General features: G+C 42.8%; 1 protein-coding gene across 4 annotated transcripts in view; it reads right to left on the bottom strand.

Annotated features, from left to right (window-relative positions):
* Positions 1–18079, bottom strand: part of NRP1 (neuropilin 1) — a 204771-nt gene that overhangs the window by 22486 nt on the left and 164206 nt on the right. The window contains exons 10-12 of one of the 4 annotated variants that reach the window (XM_060248160.1): positions 12789–12933; positions 11263–11367; positions 4612–4671 (exon numbers count right to left, since the gene is read on the bottom strand). In XM_060248160.1, coding sequence (XP_060104143.1) covers positions 4612–4671; positions 11263–11367; positions 12789–12933 — 310 coding nt within the window. The remainder of the gene's footprint in view (positions 1–4611; positions 4672–11262; positions 11368–12788; positions 12934–18079) is intronic. The other 3 variants (XM_060248161.1, XM_060248162.1, XM_060248163.1) reach the window with 3 other exon arrangements.

Genomic DNA, 18079 nt, shown 5'->3' with positions numbered 1-18079 from the left:
CTTTTGCAAACTCTATGTTCTAGCATTGAAGAAGAAGAAAAAGATATTGGATTTATATCCTGCCCTCCACTCCGAAGAGTCTCAGAGCGGCTCACAATTTCCTTTACCTTCCCCCCCACAACACACACCCTGTGAGGTGGGTGGGGCTGGAGAGGGTTCTCACAGCAGCTGCCCTTTCAAGGACAACCTCTGCCAGAGCTATGGCTGACCCAAGGCCATGCCAGCAGGTGCAAGTGGAGGTGTGGGGAATCAAACCCGGTTCTCCCAGATAAGAGTCCGCACACTTAACCACTACACCAAACTGGCTCATTGAGGTATGGCTGTTATCAAGGAGGCAAATTCAGAAGCAAATATAATCACTGAAGGAGTAAATCCAAAGTGGTTCACTCTAAGCAATGATTTTGGGCTTTTATTTCCTAGAGCCTCTAGACAAAAGGCTGCCTTAGACATGACAGCCCTCACACAGAAGCCAGTTCAAATCAGTCCATGTAGTAGCTGTCACCAATTGGCAGCGGTTCGCTCTGCACAAGCCGGCTAATTTTCTCCATGCCACAGCGATTATTTCCTTTTAGAAGCCTGTGCTAGGGTGAAGAGCACTGCTTGATTTGAGTGAAGAGCTACAACAATGTGACTGAGGCTGTGCGGAGCAGTATAATCTGGTAGCCGTAGAAGTTTACAGACTTTAAGGATGCCAGAAGGACATGTCAGTGTTAGGTTCAGTTTTAGTAAATGCATGTTTCTGGAATAATTTAATTTCCTTCTTTTTTTTTAAAAAAAAAAGTAAGACTGTTGCCTAAACTTCTGAGTTTTGGACTTGCCCATTGTGCTGGATGCGATTTTAGTCCACCGGCAAGTCTGCTATTTATTTATTTATTTATTTATTTGCGATTTATATCCCGCCCTTCCCACGAATGGCTCAGGGCGGCTTCCAACAATTTTAATCAAACATAAAATTTAAACAATATTAAATATAAAACAATTAAATATTTAAACAGTTAAAACTTTAAAACAGAATATTTCAATTTCCTATACTGATCTCGCTGCTATATGCTTTGCTCATTCACTAGAAAAGGACGATTACATTTAAGAGCTTGCTCGTGACATATGCTCAGTTTGAATTCTTGCATGAATGGGGGAAAAAGGCATGTCCGGAATTTAGCTGCAGCCTAACCCACAAAACTGAGCATATGCAAATCCTCCCATACTGGATGCCATTCAGCTGATGCTAGCAGGATGGGCTTTATGCTGTGTCTCTTGCCCTCACATTTTTCAACACAGATTTCCCATTTTCCCCCCTGCCTCCACATAATGTCGCACCAAGGGATGATTTATCTGTTTGCAATATTTATTATACTATAAAGAGCTTTTTTTTTTTTTTTTGCTGTGAGATGTACTATCTGTGACATGTAATCAAGTTTGCGAATTCTAGGTTGGAAAGGGAATGCACTAGCGAAAAGTCTGCACATAAATACCATCAAAACCCCACATTTGCATATATTACTAGCAAAATGCAAATTATTATGACAAGTGAGATTTGTGGGTTTGTTGATATGCAGTCAGTCAGTATTTTATTGTATATAGCCATTGACCATTACAAAAAAGAACACAAACAAAAAAATTCCCAGATAACACCTTAAAAGTTCCCCCAAAGGGCCAACCTCAAGAAGTTATAACGTTCGATACCACTCTTGCTCTTGTTGGGATGCAGAGTTTGAAAGCCAGCATGTTCTAGTGGTTAGTAGCCGTTAGAGTGCTGGATTTACAGTAGTTGGTTAAGAAGCATGAGATTTCAGTTCTAGAAAATGCAGAAAAGGAATCCAAAAATTCTCTAGTGACACATTAGTCTGTTATACACTTCAGAATGCTCATGTACTGGCTCGGATCCACTAATAATTTCTGTGGACAAGTGGAATTTTCATTCATGGAACATGACTTCCTTGTTCCCTCTCCTTCTGCAGCCCATAATGCCTCCCCAAAATCTGCTCCTGATGGTCAGGGGGCTCTTAAGGACAACATGAGGGGGAGATTGGTGAAAAGTCTTCCACTGAATCCAGGCCACTGTTTTGAAATGATACTAATGATACTGGGATGGACTGCACCCAGTACCAGTATCATGCCTGAACTCTTTTTAAACTTTGGTTCTGTGAAAGCCATCTAAGCAGTCTCTGTGCCTCAAGACATAAGAGGGCAGGATGTTACTCACAATAGTATATGCTGACTGAACAATTTTAGGGGAAGAAAATATTTTGAGCCAGGAGAAAGCGTTCCCCTTTATGACACAGAAACACAGAGGGTAAGAACCACAACTTTGAAATGAGCTTTTTAAGGGAAGGCTAATCAGTCCAAAAATACTCTTGTCCTTAAGGATGCATTATCCTTAGTAGCAGATTTAGTGTTCTGCTTGTAGCAGAATCTCTGCAGTGTTGTGTTGTAGCGGAAACAGTGATACATGTGCGCACACCCTGTTAATAAGTGACTTTGTAGGCTGTGCCTGATTGTGGTTTAATAAAGGAAATGGGAGTAACTGAAGACTGACCTTTTCACCCTCCCTACAGTTATTAATGCAAAGCATTTAAACTTGATGATTATACAAAAGGGCTTTGAGAAAAAAAAAATCTTTCATTTGTGCCTGCTTACTTCACTTTCTTGTTTTCTTCTGTAGAAACATGCATTTATTATTCAACATGACCTGTCTTTAGATTATGAAGTCTTGTGAAGCTACAGATCAATAAGTTTTCTAAAAGTTATTTGCTATTGCATTGACTGAGGGAAGAAGAACAGCTGATGCTAACAGCTGATGCTCCCCAGTGCTCGCCTTTAGGGCAGCACTTTGTACAACCGTCTTCCCCAGAATTCCTTCTCACAATCTTGTAAAATTGTCAGCTCTATGGTGGAAAAAGTGGCAAGCCATGAGAACATGAGGGAAGATATAAATGGGGCAGTAGTCGCTAGGGATGGGCACAAACCAGCTGATGAACTAAAGTTCATCACAATTTTTGGCCAGTTATTAGCTTGTGGGATGATGTTCAAGAACTGAAGAATTGCCATTAACCTCCATGAATTTTGATGCTGTTTGTTTAAACCTCTGTTGGTTTAAACCTCTGCTTCCTGTTCTTCATGAAAACAGCTCCCAGCCGCTCAGCTGTTTAACCCCTGCTTCCTGCGAAAAGCAGTAGGAAGCAGAAAGCAGGGGTTTAAACTTTAAATGGCTCACGAACCAAAATGAACCAGTTCAGTTTGTGAACCAACCTCCCAATTTTCATGGGTTTGTGGTTCAGCCATCAACCAAACTTCAAAAATATGGTTCGTCCCCATCCCTAGTTGCTTCCATGGCCCTCAGCTGGATAGTCCAGGCTGGTCAGATCTTGGAAACTAAGCAAGATCAGCTCTGGTTAATATTTGGATAGGAGGCCACCAAGGAATACCAGGGTCACAATGCAGAGGCAGGCAATGGCAAACCACTTCCAAAATCTCTTCTCCTGAAAACCTTTGGGAGTCACCATGCGTTAGCTGTGACTTGATGGCAAAAAAACCCAGTCCTCATGACTCCTTACAGCTATACTCCCCAATATGCATTCACATATTGGATCACAGATGAGCTTCAGTTTCTTTTGCTCCAGAAAGTGCAATTCAGCCTGTGGAATTTTTTGGTGGTATTGTCACTATTTGGCATCCACTGCTGGCGACGGAAAGCAGCTCCGTTCTGCATATACATGTGGATGAAAGGAGTAAAATATTTACTGTACTGAGCTTGGAGACCAGATGCTACTTTATACTTCAGAGACTTTGGAGAAATAGAAAGCCAGAAAGTGCTGCGATTCATTATATTTTTCTTTGGCACAAGATGGGATTGTGCAGTGTACTGTATTTTAACCAGAAAGGTTTTTTTAATTATAACCAACCCCCCCCAAAAAAACATACCTGGCTGTACCTTCCTGTTGGCTTTTCTGTTATCACTGCTGTGGTACTGTCTAGTAAGGGAATTGCATATGGCCCTTTTCACATTACCATTCTAAACCGGATATTATTCATTGTTGGTCTGATTTTGAGTAAAGTGATACAGGGACCGAAGTCCCATACAGCAATTTTTTTTACCATTAATGAGCTGTCTCCAAAATGCTATGGTCATTTCAAACAGTGCCACCTTTTCCCTTACTTTTTTCACTGTGTGATCTTCCTCAGGCTTTTTTTTTTAAATGTTCGAAGGTGAGCCTTCAGTGGAGTCAATGCATCTCAGTGGTGCCACTATAGCGCTGAAATGCTATAGCGCTCACCTTAGAATGTTTAAAAAAAGTCAGAGGAAGATTGAGTGGTGAAAAAGGATGGGGGGAAAGTGACATTCTAGGAAGTGTTATGGACATTTTAAACAGCACACCACTGAGATTCAGAAGTGCAATGAAGGGGTTGAAAATAGAAAAAAGCAGTTTCCCTCAATAGCACAACCATACTTTGCAGGTTTGTATGAACAGGTAAATGAATTCCGCTAGCAGCTGTTTACTAAAATGGGCCTGAAAAATCCATTAGCAATTGGTAACTATAATGGAATACAAAGGTAGTTTGAAAAGGGTCCAACTTATTTTTAATAACCCTGCCCCCCCAAAAAAAACATACCTGGCTGTACTGTAATGTCAACTGCTGTCGGCCTTTCTGTTATCACTGCTGTAGTACTGCCTAGAAAGGGAATTGCATACGGTATGTCATGTGGAGCAGCAAAGATGGATGCATAAGAAAAAATTCTTTGCTTGGGCGTAGAGATACATGGATATGCGTGAAATTTGTTTTTATCCCCTATTTCCCTACTGTAGATGTGGTTCTCTTTATTCTAAGAGGTATAATATTTGGGAAAACTTAGCATAATTATCTTACACATACCCTTTTTGAAAAAATTAGAGAGTGTTTTATGGGTGGTGGCTAATGGTTAACCAAACCCTGGATTCTCTTTCCTTACACAAAATTGTGAACAGGAATGAGTTGCTGAAGGTTTCATAACAGGACTTTGCTCAAGATGGGCAGACAAAAATTCTTCTCAAAGAATTGTACTAAACATCTGTACTAAAACAGATGTTTTCAGTCACTTTGAGTTGGAAAACAAAAAGACCACCACCACAGAGGTCTGAAAGCCTTGAAAGATTTTGGGCCTAGTTTGTATTGTAATCAAGGTGGAGGTTGTAAAAGGAGAATTTAATGAGCTAGTGTATATGATCAGAGTTAATGCCAGGAAGACTCATAAGGTGCATGGAAAGTCTTCGGAAGCTGATAAGTGTGTACCACTCTACTTCTAACTGCTCAGAGCAGAAGGTAAGAAACTGGCACAGGTACAACCCAGGGCTTTGCAAGGTGGAAATTCCATACATAGTGGATTAGAAGGATAGTCACCGTGGATCATAGCCAATGGTTCCTTATGGGTCACAAACACTACCAGGCTTTCTCACATATGCAGCAGCAAGCCTACTTGCAGATTTGGCTTTGTCCCAAAATTAGGGTTGCCAAGTCCAATTCAAGAAATATCTGGGGGCTTTGGGAGTGAAGCCAGGAGATTTTGGGGTTGGAGCCAGGAGACATTGGGATGGAACCAGGAGCAAGGTTGTGACAAACATAATTGAACTCCAAAGGGAGTTCTGGCCATCACATTTAAAGGGACCACACACCTTTCATAATGCCTTTCAAATGCCTTCCTTTCATTGGAAATAATGAAGGATAGGGGCACCTTCTTTTGGGGCTCATAGAATTGGATCCCCTGGTCCAATCATTTTGAAACTTGGGGGGGGGGGGTGTTTTGAGGAGAGGCACTGGATGCTATGCTGCAAATTTGCTGCCTCTACCTCAACAAGCAGCACCCCCCCCCCAGATACCCACAGATCAATTCTCCATTATACCCTATTGGAATCAGTCTCCATAGAGAATAATGGAGTGCCCAACAGATATTTCCCTCACCCCTGCTTTCCAATGACCCTGAAGCGAGGGGAGGGCCTCCAAACTGGGGGATTTCCTGTCCCCACCTGGGGATTGGCAACCCTTCCCAAAATACGCACTTAAGGGACTGAAGAGCTGAGTTGTCACTACAACTCCTTCATCTATTTGGCAACCCTACTTAGCTTTTCAGAGAAAAAAACACTTTGTTCTTGCAACAAACTTCCCGTTTTGTTCATCTGACTAATACAGATAAAGGCAATTAAGAAAAAGAAAAGAAGGCCTCGAGTATCAAGCAATAAGTGGCTGATGAGTGCCATCTGAGCTTTCTTCCGGTCCCTGCAGGGAAGCATTTGAAGTGGTCGAGTGAGTATGATTGTGATGAGGTTTAATGAAGGTGACTGCCCAAACCGTGTTACTTTCAGGCCTCAGAAGGGGTGATGTAATAGAATAAGCAATGCAGGTGTGGGTGAGACATTCAAGATACAGACAGGATGAAACGTACATGCATTTTAAAGGTATGTTTTTGTTAACAGGCAGGCTTCATTTTTCTGGTACAGGAAGCAACTAGCATAATGCTGTATGTTTATTTCAGTGAACTGAGATAATTCAGCTTTTAAGGCTGCATGCAAGGAACAGAGCTATATTTTTGAAGACACAGCATCCCAACTTCCCAGTTAAAGAACTAAAATAGCCTGAATACCCTTTGTTTCTCCAGCTCCCTTCTCCACAGGTAATATGTGAAAAGACAGTGAACTCAGTATTTTTTTTTAAAAGCCTCTTGCCTGCTAATGCTAACATACGGTATGTCAGTGAAATAAATATAGTTCTATCACAATGTCTCTTGCGAATAGATTCAGGTGTGTTGGTTTAAAGCAAAAAACCAAAATTTTAGTCTAGTAGTGCCTTTAAGACCAACAAAGTTTAATTCTGGGCATAAGTTTTCATGTGCAAGTACACAAAATATTATACCCAGAATTAAACTTTGTTTGTCTTAAAGGTGCGACTCGACTCAAACTTTGTTCTAAGGTCTCATGGTTAGTTTTGAAATTTAAGTGGCTTTCTAAATTATCTTTGCGCAAATAATAATTAAATTAAAAGCTGTGAACTTGTTTAGAACTCAGAATTCATTTACAGAAAGGGCCAGGGCTTTTTTTTGAGCAGGAACGCAGTTCCAATTGGCTTGGCATCAGGGTGTGTGGCCTAATATGCAAATGAGCTCCTTCTGGCTTTTTCTACAAAGAAGCCCTATGCTAAACAATGGTGATGCCAGGGGATGTGGCCTAATACGAAAATAAGTTCCTGCTGGGCTTTTTCTACAAAAAAGATCCTGGAAAGGGCTATTAGGTCTGGGGGTTATAAAAAGGTAGGGTCTTACCACTCTCTAAATATAGAGGCCATACAACCTGGGAAATGCATTTGCAGTTGGATTTCCATATGCCCACTGGGGGCAGCACAACTACTGCCCCCAGCAGCTGTCGCCCACTGGCACTTCAGTGGTCAGTAGGAGAAAAAAACACACACACTGTAGGTGATAGCATGACATAACTTCCAGGAAAAATCCTAATCAGGAGTCAGAACCCCGTTCTATCTATAAGGCTACAGACTGGCTTCAGGTCATCTACAGACTGGCTTCAGGCCATCTGCTCTAATGATGCTCCAGTGGCTATGTCTGTTCATGTAGGCAAAAATTACCACTTAGCTGTAAAAAGAGGCTAGATCATGACTTCTCTTCCATGGAATTCAACATCACAGCTTGTTTCTTCTGCCATACTTTGGTTTCACCATACTTTTAGAAGTTCTGACTATTGGAATGGGTGAGGGAGTATCACTGAGAGCTGATGTGCTTATATGTGTGTGTGTGTGTGGTTTTTTTGGTGGAGTTTTGGGAAGGGTTACAGAAAAGTCATATCCAGCCTATATGTGTACCACTATCTCTGATGCAGGTTTCTATGGGTTGTATCTTGGTTCCCAACCTGACTTTCTGTCACTCAGTTAGATGTCAGCTGCAACTTTCCTCCTGGGTCTCAGTTTCCAAGTACAGAGTAGCTTGATTGGGATTGGGACCAGGGCTCATTTTGTAGCAGGAGCTCCTTTGCATATTAGGTAACACACCCCTGATGTAGCCAATCCTCCTGTAATAAGAGCCCTGTAAACTCTTGGAGGATTGGCTACTTCAGGGATGGTGGCCTAATATGCAGAGGAGCTTCTGCTACAAAATGAGCCTTGTTTGGGACCATGTTTGTTTGGCTTCTAGGCTAACTTGTTGGCCACTATGTGAAACAGTATACTGGACTAGTTGGACCCCTGGTCTAATCCAGCAAGGGGCTTCTGTCCCAAGCCATTTGCCTGACCTGACACTGCACCAGATGGTACTGTTTGCTCTACTGAAGGGGGGACTGCTGAGGTACTGATGGGCTACACATACAGCCCCCCAAATGGGTAAATTGCACCCCTTACTGCTTCAGGTGTGGATGGGTGGAGGAAGAAGCTCCTTTGCTGCATACACTACAATCCTGATAAGAGCTGGGCTCCCAACCACTTGAAAATTGTGTTCCCTCCCAGAAACGTACAGCTGATGTGTGATTGATACTCTGCAAGTCAGGTCAGTGAACCCAGATGCAACACACAAAAAGCCATAGCATGTTTGGCTCTGAGGTGTCAGGCAAGCTAGTACTAAAAAAAAGAGGCCAGTACCAAGTAGGGTACTGAGTTGGCTGGGAGGAAAGGAGAATCATGAAAACTAGAATTCCCCACAAAGTAGAATGATGAAATTTGGAACTCAGCTTAGTAAGTTTTTTCTTGTACCCATTGCTTTTGCCTTCTGAGAGCCAGTTTGGTGTAGTGGTTAAGTGTGTGGACTCTTATCTGGGAGAACCAGGTTTGATTCCCCACTCCTCCACTTGCACCTGCTGGAATGGCCTTGGGTCAGCCATAGCTCTGGCAGAGGTTGTCCTTGAAAGGGCAGTTGCTGTGAGAGTCCTCTCAGCCCCACCCACCTCACAGGGTGTCTGTTGTGGGGGAGGGAGATAAAGGAGATTGTGAGCTGCTCTGAGACTCGAGTGGAGGGCAGAATATAAATTCAATGTCTTCTTCTTCTTCTCATTCTTAACAAAAGGGCAGACTTGGACATGGATTGAAGAGGTAGGTTTTAAGTTTTGCAGTCTAGGAGGTGGTGCCAGTGGTTACAGCATACTTGGCCTCCCTTCCAGCTCAAAGCTTGCAACCAGACTCTCCCTGCTCAACCTTTTAAAAAAAGAGGCTATAATTTCTCACTCATGGCACTGAAGCAAAGTTTGTGCTTCCATGGTGACAAAAGTTTCTCGGACTCGGGAGCTTGCTGAGATTCTGACCATTTTTGCAGCTGAATAGTATTTTGTTACTTTTTGACTTACTGCTTCCATAAGAAGAAAAAGCAAGCCTGATAAACTATAATTTGAAAAGCAGGCATCATCACCGTGTGGTGCTGTCTTGATAGATTTGCACTGGTTTTCGCTGGGGTTTTTTTTTTTTTTGAAGGGGGGACATTGAACATTTAGAGAGAACAGAACCTTGCATTTGCTTCTGCACAAGCTACTTGATTTCTTACTGAAGGGGAAAAATTAAACTCTCATCAAGTCACTGAATATCACTTTGGTACCCTGCTAAGGTTATCTAAAGTCCTTTGAGTATATATTGCCAGATTTTAGTTGTGTTGGAGACATAGCTCTGTAAGCTGTATAGGAAACAATAAACATTTAGCCCTCCAGCACATGAGGGAGTGATCATGCCATAACTCATAGCAGGATGAAAATGAGGCCCCTTATATGTGAGGTATCTAGCTCTGTATAACAGAGAGGCCCTCTTCAGCAGAGCAGACGTGGAGCCTTATGGGATAAGAGAGCTCCAAAACAGCAACACACGCCAGCCTAATTATGGCATATAAAAGAAACAGAAAGACTCTGGTCTTCATAAAAGTGAGCCCAGGAGAGAAGGACTGCTTTCTGCAGCTTCTCCTTCCTCACTGATGCTCAGCAGTACTTGTGGCATTTCTAAAGTGAGAGGGGAAGATTGGCCACAGGCGAGTTTCAGTTTAGGCAAAATGGCACATAGTGAAATAGGGCAGAAGCTTTCCCCTCACCAGTCCCAAGTGATTTTCATGGAGAAATGTAAATTTAAGGTAGGATAATCTATCTCAGGTTGCAGGCAACTGGACTGGGGCCAAGAGGCTTCTTAGAAGTCATTTGCTTATTGAGTCCAGTTCTTGTATAGAAAAGGACACTTCAAATGGGAAGTGATTAACCTATATCTGTATTAAAAGAGTGTTGGGAAAAAAATTCTCTGTGTTTGCTGATTCATCTCTGCCCCCTAGGGCAGCTGGTTGACCACTCTGGGAAACAGGGATGCTGGACTAGATGGACCACTGACGATATTCCCTCTAAGCTTGGAGGCTTGTGAGCAAAAATTCTACTTCATGTGCTACTGGCATTAATGTTGTGAGCAACTGCATAAATTAGTCTGCTCTGGGATAATTTATTCTGGGGTAAGACAAAAATATGTCAGCCAGAGGCTAAAAAACTTGAGCTAGCTCAAGCTATCTCAGCTTAGAGGGAACACTGGTCAGATTTAAAAGGGCACTTCTTGTGTTCTTATCAACTGCGTCCTAAACTCAAAACACTCAACAGTGAAAACATTTCATTATACTCACAAGCTTTAATCAATTTAACTGCTAGATTAATCAACTAAGGTTTTGCTTGAGTGATCAGATGAGACCAGTTTTAATTAGTGGACTGAGATGGTCAAGGCACACTTGTCTGGGGTTTTGTTAAACTATTTTGATTCCATCATGTTACTGTACAGAGGATAAAAAAAGACAAATTAAAGATGAAATATGGGGATAATAATACTAATGTACAATACAGGGTTGTTGTAGGATTTAAAAGAGAATGTGTGCATGTAAAAATGCAATATACTTGAAAGTGCTATTATTTTAATAATAGTAATAATATTTAATAATGCTTATTATTTTAATTAAGGGTATATTTAGTGTATTAAATTTGTGCATAACCTCTCTTTCTTTAGCATCTGAAGAAGATACACATATCGAGGCTTTGATAATATGCAAACATTAAGGGGGTCAAAGGGCAAATTAAAAATCCACTCGAATTCTTAAAGGGGTTGAGAGTCCTATTTTTGCATGCATCAAAACTGTAAAGAGGTTCTATCCATGGGGACCCAACCATGTGGACCAGCACAGGCTGCATGCATATACTGTAACTTTGCTCACAAGTGATAAAGGCAAGGGAAGCATTACAACTGGGGAATGATTTGAACGAAAATGGTCTTGTGATGGAATGAGTATGGTCTGTGCACCTGTCAACTGGAAGTCATCACCTGTTCCACTGTGGCAGTTTGCTTGATCGTCATCGCACTCGTCCACCAGATTGCTGTCAGTAGTGGTAGGGATTGAGGTAGGCACTAAAACAAAAACAAACAAACCCTTGAAAGGCCCCGCTAAAGCATGATTTGCGATTTGCTAGCAGTTTCATCAGCTAGCAAGACAAAGCCATTTGTTATATAGTACAGAAGCAAAACTTCTGCCTTGCACTGAGAAAACTTTCCTTTTTAGGCATCATCTTCTCATTTCCTGCCCTTTGCCCTCCCATTAATGTGATGTTCAAACTGAAGAGTGGGGAATGAACAGAGGATTCAGTAACAGCTTCCCTCTATATCCATTAATTTCTTTTGTTAGCATGAAAAAAAAAGATATGTAGCTTTTTCCTTATTCCTGCTAAAAATATGCAAGGGCTAAAAGGATCACATTGAAATCAGGTCTGCGGAGAGAACATAATTTTACGGTCCATATTTAGGAACATGGGTTTCAGCTTCAACAATGGGAGATATTATGAACATGAGGTGAACTTTCTGCACCTGATCCAAACCCAGATTTGGCAGCAGGTTTTTATACACCGTTAAGCATGAGACCTTTGACCTTTTCATTGCAGCTCCCTCACACTAAATTTTAATCAGTATTGTAGCCTCACAATATCTTTCCCATCATGGCTTTAGACCCCCAGTTGTGGCCACTATAGAAGAAAGAGTTTTCTATGGGCGTTTTCGCACTGACCTTCAAGTGGCGCGACCACCCTCTTCACACCGGAGGAACTGCCCGGATTTCGCACAAGAAGCGCTGGCGCACCCAAAAGAGCCGGCGACTTCCGTCGCGAAACCCACTCAAACGTTTTCCTGCTTCTTGGCGGTTTCCGTTTGAGCGGGTTTCGCGACGGAAGTCGCCGGCTCTTTTGGGTGCGCCGGCGCTTCTTGTGCGAAATCTGGGCAGATCCTCCGGTGTGAAGAGGGTGGTCGCGCCACTTGAAGGTCAGTGCGAAAACGCCCTATGTGCTCCACTGCAGCTATGCTGGAAAGGGCCCCAAAATTCCAGAGTTCTATAATCCATTTGTACAATAAGACTGTCAGTACTGCTGCTCAGTAGAATAAAAGGCCCTGGTCCAGATAACAGTTTTTGGACACATACAGATGTAGAGCCCATCAACAGAGAAGAAATCACATGAAAATGACCCATTAACTCCCCAGTTCTCATTTAGTCCAACATTTATCATGCTGTGAACAAACCAAAAACTGTTTTGAATTAATATCTTCCCCTCTCACACACTTTTCCAGCCTCCAGTGTTGAATTATCGGTCTACAGTTTTAAGGCAGGGATTTGATTTTCATCTCTAAAATTATAACTACAGTTATAAAGTGCATTACCACAACATTAAAAGCTAATAGAGAATAGAGAGACCAAATGTTTCTTACTCAATGGTAGCATAAGCAGCTAGCGTATATGTGTAGGAAAACAATTAATGCAACAGATTAAACTTAGGCTGTGCAATTACCTTCAATTTCACAGCCCAGCAGTTCCATCCTTAGTCCTAGTCCGCCATGGGTGGCTCTTTCAGGGTAGACACGAATGAACCGGGTGGTTATAGGCTCAAAAACACGAAGTTCAGGTGTGTCGTAGTTGGTATTGCCTTCAAAAATCTGCAGAACACACACACAATGCTGCTTAATAGTCATACATTCACTTTTAGGCAGCTGAGAATTTTTTTCACACCGCTAGCCTTTGAGTTGAGTGACAGGTAACCCAGGTTCCTTCTCCCATGCTATCAAGCAGCTGACGCAGCAGTCTTAAATCAAAGGAAGGAGCAGATAGTTAAAAGTATCTCTGAGAAGCTGCACATTTCATTTCCCACAAATCAATCCATTAGAGGAGTCGACTGCTTTTAATGAGACACATTTTAAATGAGGCTCCAATCTGAAATTTTCATGGGTGACTTGGTGGAGAAGGCAGATTTCACTGTGGACTAGATTCTGCCACCCTTCATCCAGTTATAATAAGACAACTCTTCCAGACAGAAACTTCAACTCTGATTTGCTCCATTTGCTCAGAGTCTCACAAACGACAGTGTTGCTTCAGGGGAACAAATGAAACTTTAGAAGCAAAAGTTGTAAAACAGAATTCTGGAAAGCTGTTCCTAAGAAAGGATTACTTTTTATATGCTGGCTAGGATATGCTACTAGACAGTTTGGAGGGGCCACGAGGAACTTACACACACACACACAATAACTTTTTGGGGTGAGGTATCTACAAAAGAGATCTCAACCAGGACTTGGCAGGCTAGGCTGACTCCTCAGTGAAGGAGCAGCTAATATAAAATCATTCATAATAAAGCATCACAGCAAAAGTAGAATTTATCTGGTTATTGGTGTGCTTGCAAGAGACACGAGCACTTCTGTCCCTAACGATACTTTATTGTGAATATCAGTGAAAGAGCAGATAATGAGGGGAACCACCTTTTGAAATGTGAAAGATCATCCCTAGAAATGTGGCTATTTATAATTAACATCCTGATGAATGCACAGTTTCCTGTTACTGTGTAAACAGTTGCAGACTTAAATCTGTGTGGATAGCAACAGGATTTTGGCTAAAGGGAAGCTGTGGGTTTTCTTGTTTATTTGTTTCTGCTCTGTGGTTAAGGGAGGTTATTTTTGTCCCATATGCCAACCATGTTGCATTAGTGTGTGTGTGCTTAATATGTGCCTGATCATGGCTGATACAGGGGGAGGGGAAAGGAGAACCTCCATTTTGAGGTGCTAGCTAGAGAGATGTGGCAGGAAAAGGCCTGAACAGATAAGGAGGAAAAGACATCAACAAGGTATGCCCATCCTTTCTACTGAGTCCACTCTCACTCAAAGGGTCCCAATAATCCTGCTGGCCAGTCATCAAATCTAAAAGAGCGGCTGCTGAATGCCAGGTAAGGTCCATAATGAGGAGATTGAACAGGTGTGTATCATAGATAGAGAAGGAAAGCTATATTCCAGTCTAGTCACACTTTAGACACCAACAAGGTTTTCAAGGTACAAGCTTTCAAGAATCAAGGCTTTGTTCATGAGATCACAGGGTCATCTAGTCCAGCTCCCAACCTCCAGGGTCATCTAGTTCAACCCCCAATACATGTAGGATACATGTAGGGCTCTTGTATCTGACCAAGGGACCTTTGACTCTCAAAAGCTTATTACCCCCCCCCCCCCCCCAAAATTATGTTGGTCTCTGAGCTTCCAATGGACTTGAATCAAGCTCTTCTTGTAGTCCAACAAGGCTACCCTCTGAAACTCTCTTCAAGGTAGAGGAGGAGGACTAGGAGATCTCTCCCAAATGTCTTTTGGGTCTCCTGGTGCAGTCTTTTAGGCCTCTGTGGCAATCACCAGGTGCTCTGTCAGTCAGAGCCCCAACTCTGAGTATATGTACCTAGGATTGCCAGATCCGACGCAGGAAATATCTGGGGACTTTGGGGGTGGATTCAGGAGCAAGGTTGTGACAAGCACGATTGAACTCTGAAGGGAGTTCTGGCCATTACACTTAAAGGGATTGCACTCATTTTAAATGCCTTCCTGTTATTGGAAAGAATGGAGGATGGGGGTACTTTAGATAGGGAGGGACAGTGGCTCAGTGCTAGAGCTTCTGCTTGGTATGCAGAAGGTCCCAGGTTCAATCCCTGGCATCTCCAACTAAAAAGGGTCCAGGCAAATATGTGAAAAACCTCAGCCTGAGACCCTGGAGAGCCACTGCCAGTCTGAGTAGACAATACTGACTTTGATGGACTGAGGGTCTGTTTCAGTATAAGGCAGCTTCACAAGTTCATATACTTTCTTTGAGGGCTCATAGAATTGGACCCCTCATCCAATCTTCTTGAAACTTGGAGGGTGTTTTGAGGAGAGGCACCAGATGCTATGTTGAAAATTTAGTGTCTCTACCTTAAATGACAGCCCCGCCACCGAGCCCCAGATCTCCACAGATCAATTCTCCATTATACTCTATGGGGACCAGTCATAGGGTATAATGGAGTGTCCAGTGGGCATTCCCCTCACCCCCACTCTCTGATAACCCTGAAGCAGGGAGAGGGCCTCCAAACCATGCTCCCAACTGGGGATTGGCAACCCTATTCAATGTACCTGATGCAGGGGACTTGGGACAGAATACAGATACTCCAGGCATACTGCCTAGCCCACTGGTCTCCTTGCTGTAGCCTTGTGGTCCTTGTTGAGATTGCCATGATGTGAGCAGTTCCCATCATGGCTCCTCCCTCATAACAATCATGAGGCTACCCCAGACCATTCTGGCCTCCACACATACAGTGGGGCATACCCTCAAGTTAGTTTTATCTTTATGGATTGGAAATGGGGGGATTTTCTATTGTGTCCTTGTTATGGATTTTTACCTAGTAGACTCATGGGTCTATTTTGATGCCGCTTCTACAGTTTGGTTTATCTGATTTTTGGGTATTTATGACCTTACTCTTAATTTTGGTTTACATTTTGTTATTAAACTGCCTTGATTGTGTTTACATAAAGATGGACTAGAAACAGAGCTGATAAATAAAACAAAAATTTGACATTTCTTTTTATTCTGAAAGCAATCCCCCAAATTCTTAAATCCTGGCCCGACAAGAACCGTTCACATGCTGATCTATTATAAACATAAGCAAAAAACAGGAGGAAGGAACTGCATATGCTTGAGTTTAAATTTAACAAGAGCTGGCTCGATTACAACCAAGCTCTCTTTTTGAGTCAAGATGAAAGGTAATGGTGGCATTTTAGGGAATTTCCACTCAGGAAGTTTGAATCTTCTTTCTTCCCTTCCTCCCCTCGCCCCCACCCGTCCTTGCTTTGATAAAAGTTACAGTTGCCAGGTACTAAACACTTTAAGATGAGCACAACAGACACCAAAGAGCAATACATTCCTCCTAAATAATCCAGATTCTGACAAAGCAGAGGAGGCCCCACAAAAGGAGGAATGCAACCCCCCCCCTCTTCCCCCCAACCCTTATTTCTTCCTTGTATGTAATGTAACGGAAATGACTACAGAAAATGGCCAGTGTTTGCTCTTTCAGTGTTAGTGTGTATTACTCATTGTCCCTTCAAAATTTCTGTATAGGACCACTAAAGTTTCCCAGTTCTTGAGAAAGGGTGGAAATGGCCATGAGATACACCACTAAAACCTTGGCTTGCTCACAGTAGCACCCCACAGGCTGCTGTAGTTCACTGTGCCTGTTCTCAGCCATTGATTACATTTAGGCCATGTGGAGACTCAAGGGGATGGTTTGTGTGGAATATGTGAGCTGAGTCCAAGAAATAACATAGTGAACAAAGGAAAATGAAAATTCTGCCTCTTTCTCCATTCTCTTTCCTTTCTGTCTCCATTTCTTTCTGCGTGACACATATTCGACTGTACGTGCTAATTTGAGTTGGAGCTGGTGCTCCTTTAATATATGTTCCTGTTAGCTGCCACATGATGTCTGAGTGGCAGATATTTTTTGTTGAACCATCAGACTAGGCATACTCCTAAGGAAGATATGGTTAGCTCAGGCTAAGGTTGCCAAGTCCAATTCAAGAAATATCTGGGGACTTTGGGGGTGGAGTCAAGAGACTTTGGGGGTGGAGCCAGGAGACATTAGGGGTGGAGCCAAGATCAAGGCTGTGACAAGCATAATTGAGCTCCAAAGGGAGCTCTGGCCATCACATTTAAAGGAACAGCACACCTTTTCAATTCCTTCCTTCCATAGGGAATAATGAAGGATAGGGGCACCTTCTTTTGGGGCTCATAGAATTGGACCCCTTGGTCCAACCTTTTTGAAACTTGGGGAGTATTTTGGGGAGAGGCACTAGATACTATACTGAAAATTTGGTGCATCTACCCCCCAAAACAGCGTCCCCCAGAGCCCCAGATACCCGCGGATCAATTCTCCATGATTTTCTATGGGAATAAATTTCCATAGGGAATAATAGAGTTCCCAGCAGACATTTCCCTCCCCAACCCCTGCTTTCTGACGACCCTGAAGCGGGGGAGGGTCTCCAAACCAGGGGATCTCCTGCCCCCACCTGGGGATTGGCAACCCTAGCTCAGGCCTGACTCTAAGGAGGATACCTGGCTGTTGCTTTATGTGGTGCAGTTCAAATAAAACCAGTTTATACCCTTGACACGCTGATGTGGACGCCAAAATTTCCACTTCCCCTTTCTTCACTGCCCTGACCTGGATGGTCCAGGTTAGCCTGATCTCATCAGATCTCAGAAGCTAAGTGGGGTTGGCTCTGGTTAGTACATGGATGGGAGCGGGGGTGGAATTCTAGCAGGAGCTCCTTTGCATATTAGGCCACACACCCCTGATGAAGCCAATCCTCAAAGTGCTTAGAAGGCTCTTTTTTGTAAGCTCTTGAAGGATTGGCTACATCAGGGGTGTCTGGCCAAATATGCAAAAGAGCTCCTGCTAGAATTCTACCCCTGGATGGACCACTGAGGAAGTGTAGGTTTGTTACGCAGAAGCTGGCACTGGCAAACCACCTTTGACAGTCTCTTGCCTTGAAAACCCTGTGAAGTTGCCATAAGTTGCTGCAACTTAACAGCACTTCCTACTTCTTCTACCCTCTTCTGGCACAGAACTTCCTCTCCCCTCCCTTCTTGATGTTAACCATGGTTTTGCGTTACACAAACCATGTTTAATGAAAAACCAGTATACTTTTTAAACCTTGGTTTGCAAAACTCTTTCAAACTTTAGCTTCAGTCTTTGGTTTGTATGGGGAAATTGGGGAAGTGGAAAAAAGTTAAATTGCAGTTGAGGGGGACAATAGA

The sequence above is a fragment of the Heteronotia binoei genome, chromosome 10 (assembly GCF_032191835.1).
Source record: "Heteronotia binoei isolate CCM8104 ecotype False Entrance Well chromosome 10, APGP_CSIRO_Hbin_v1, whole genome shotgun sequence".
Classification (NCBI taxonomy): Eukaryota; Metazoa; Chordata; class Lepidosauria; order Squamata; family Gekkonidae; genus Heteronotia; species Heteronotia binoei.
This window is presented reverse-complemented; position numbering and strand designations above follow the sequence as displayed.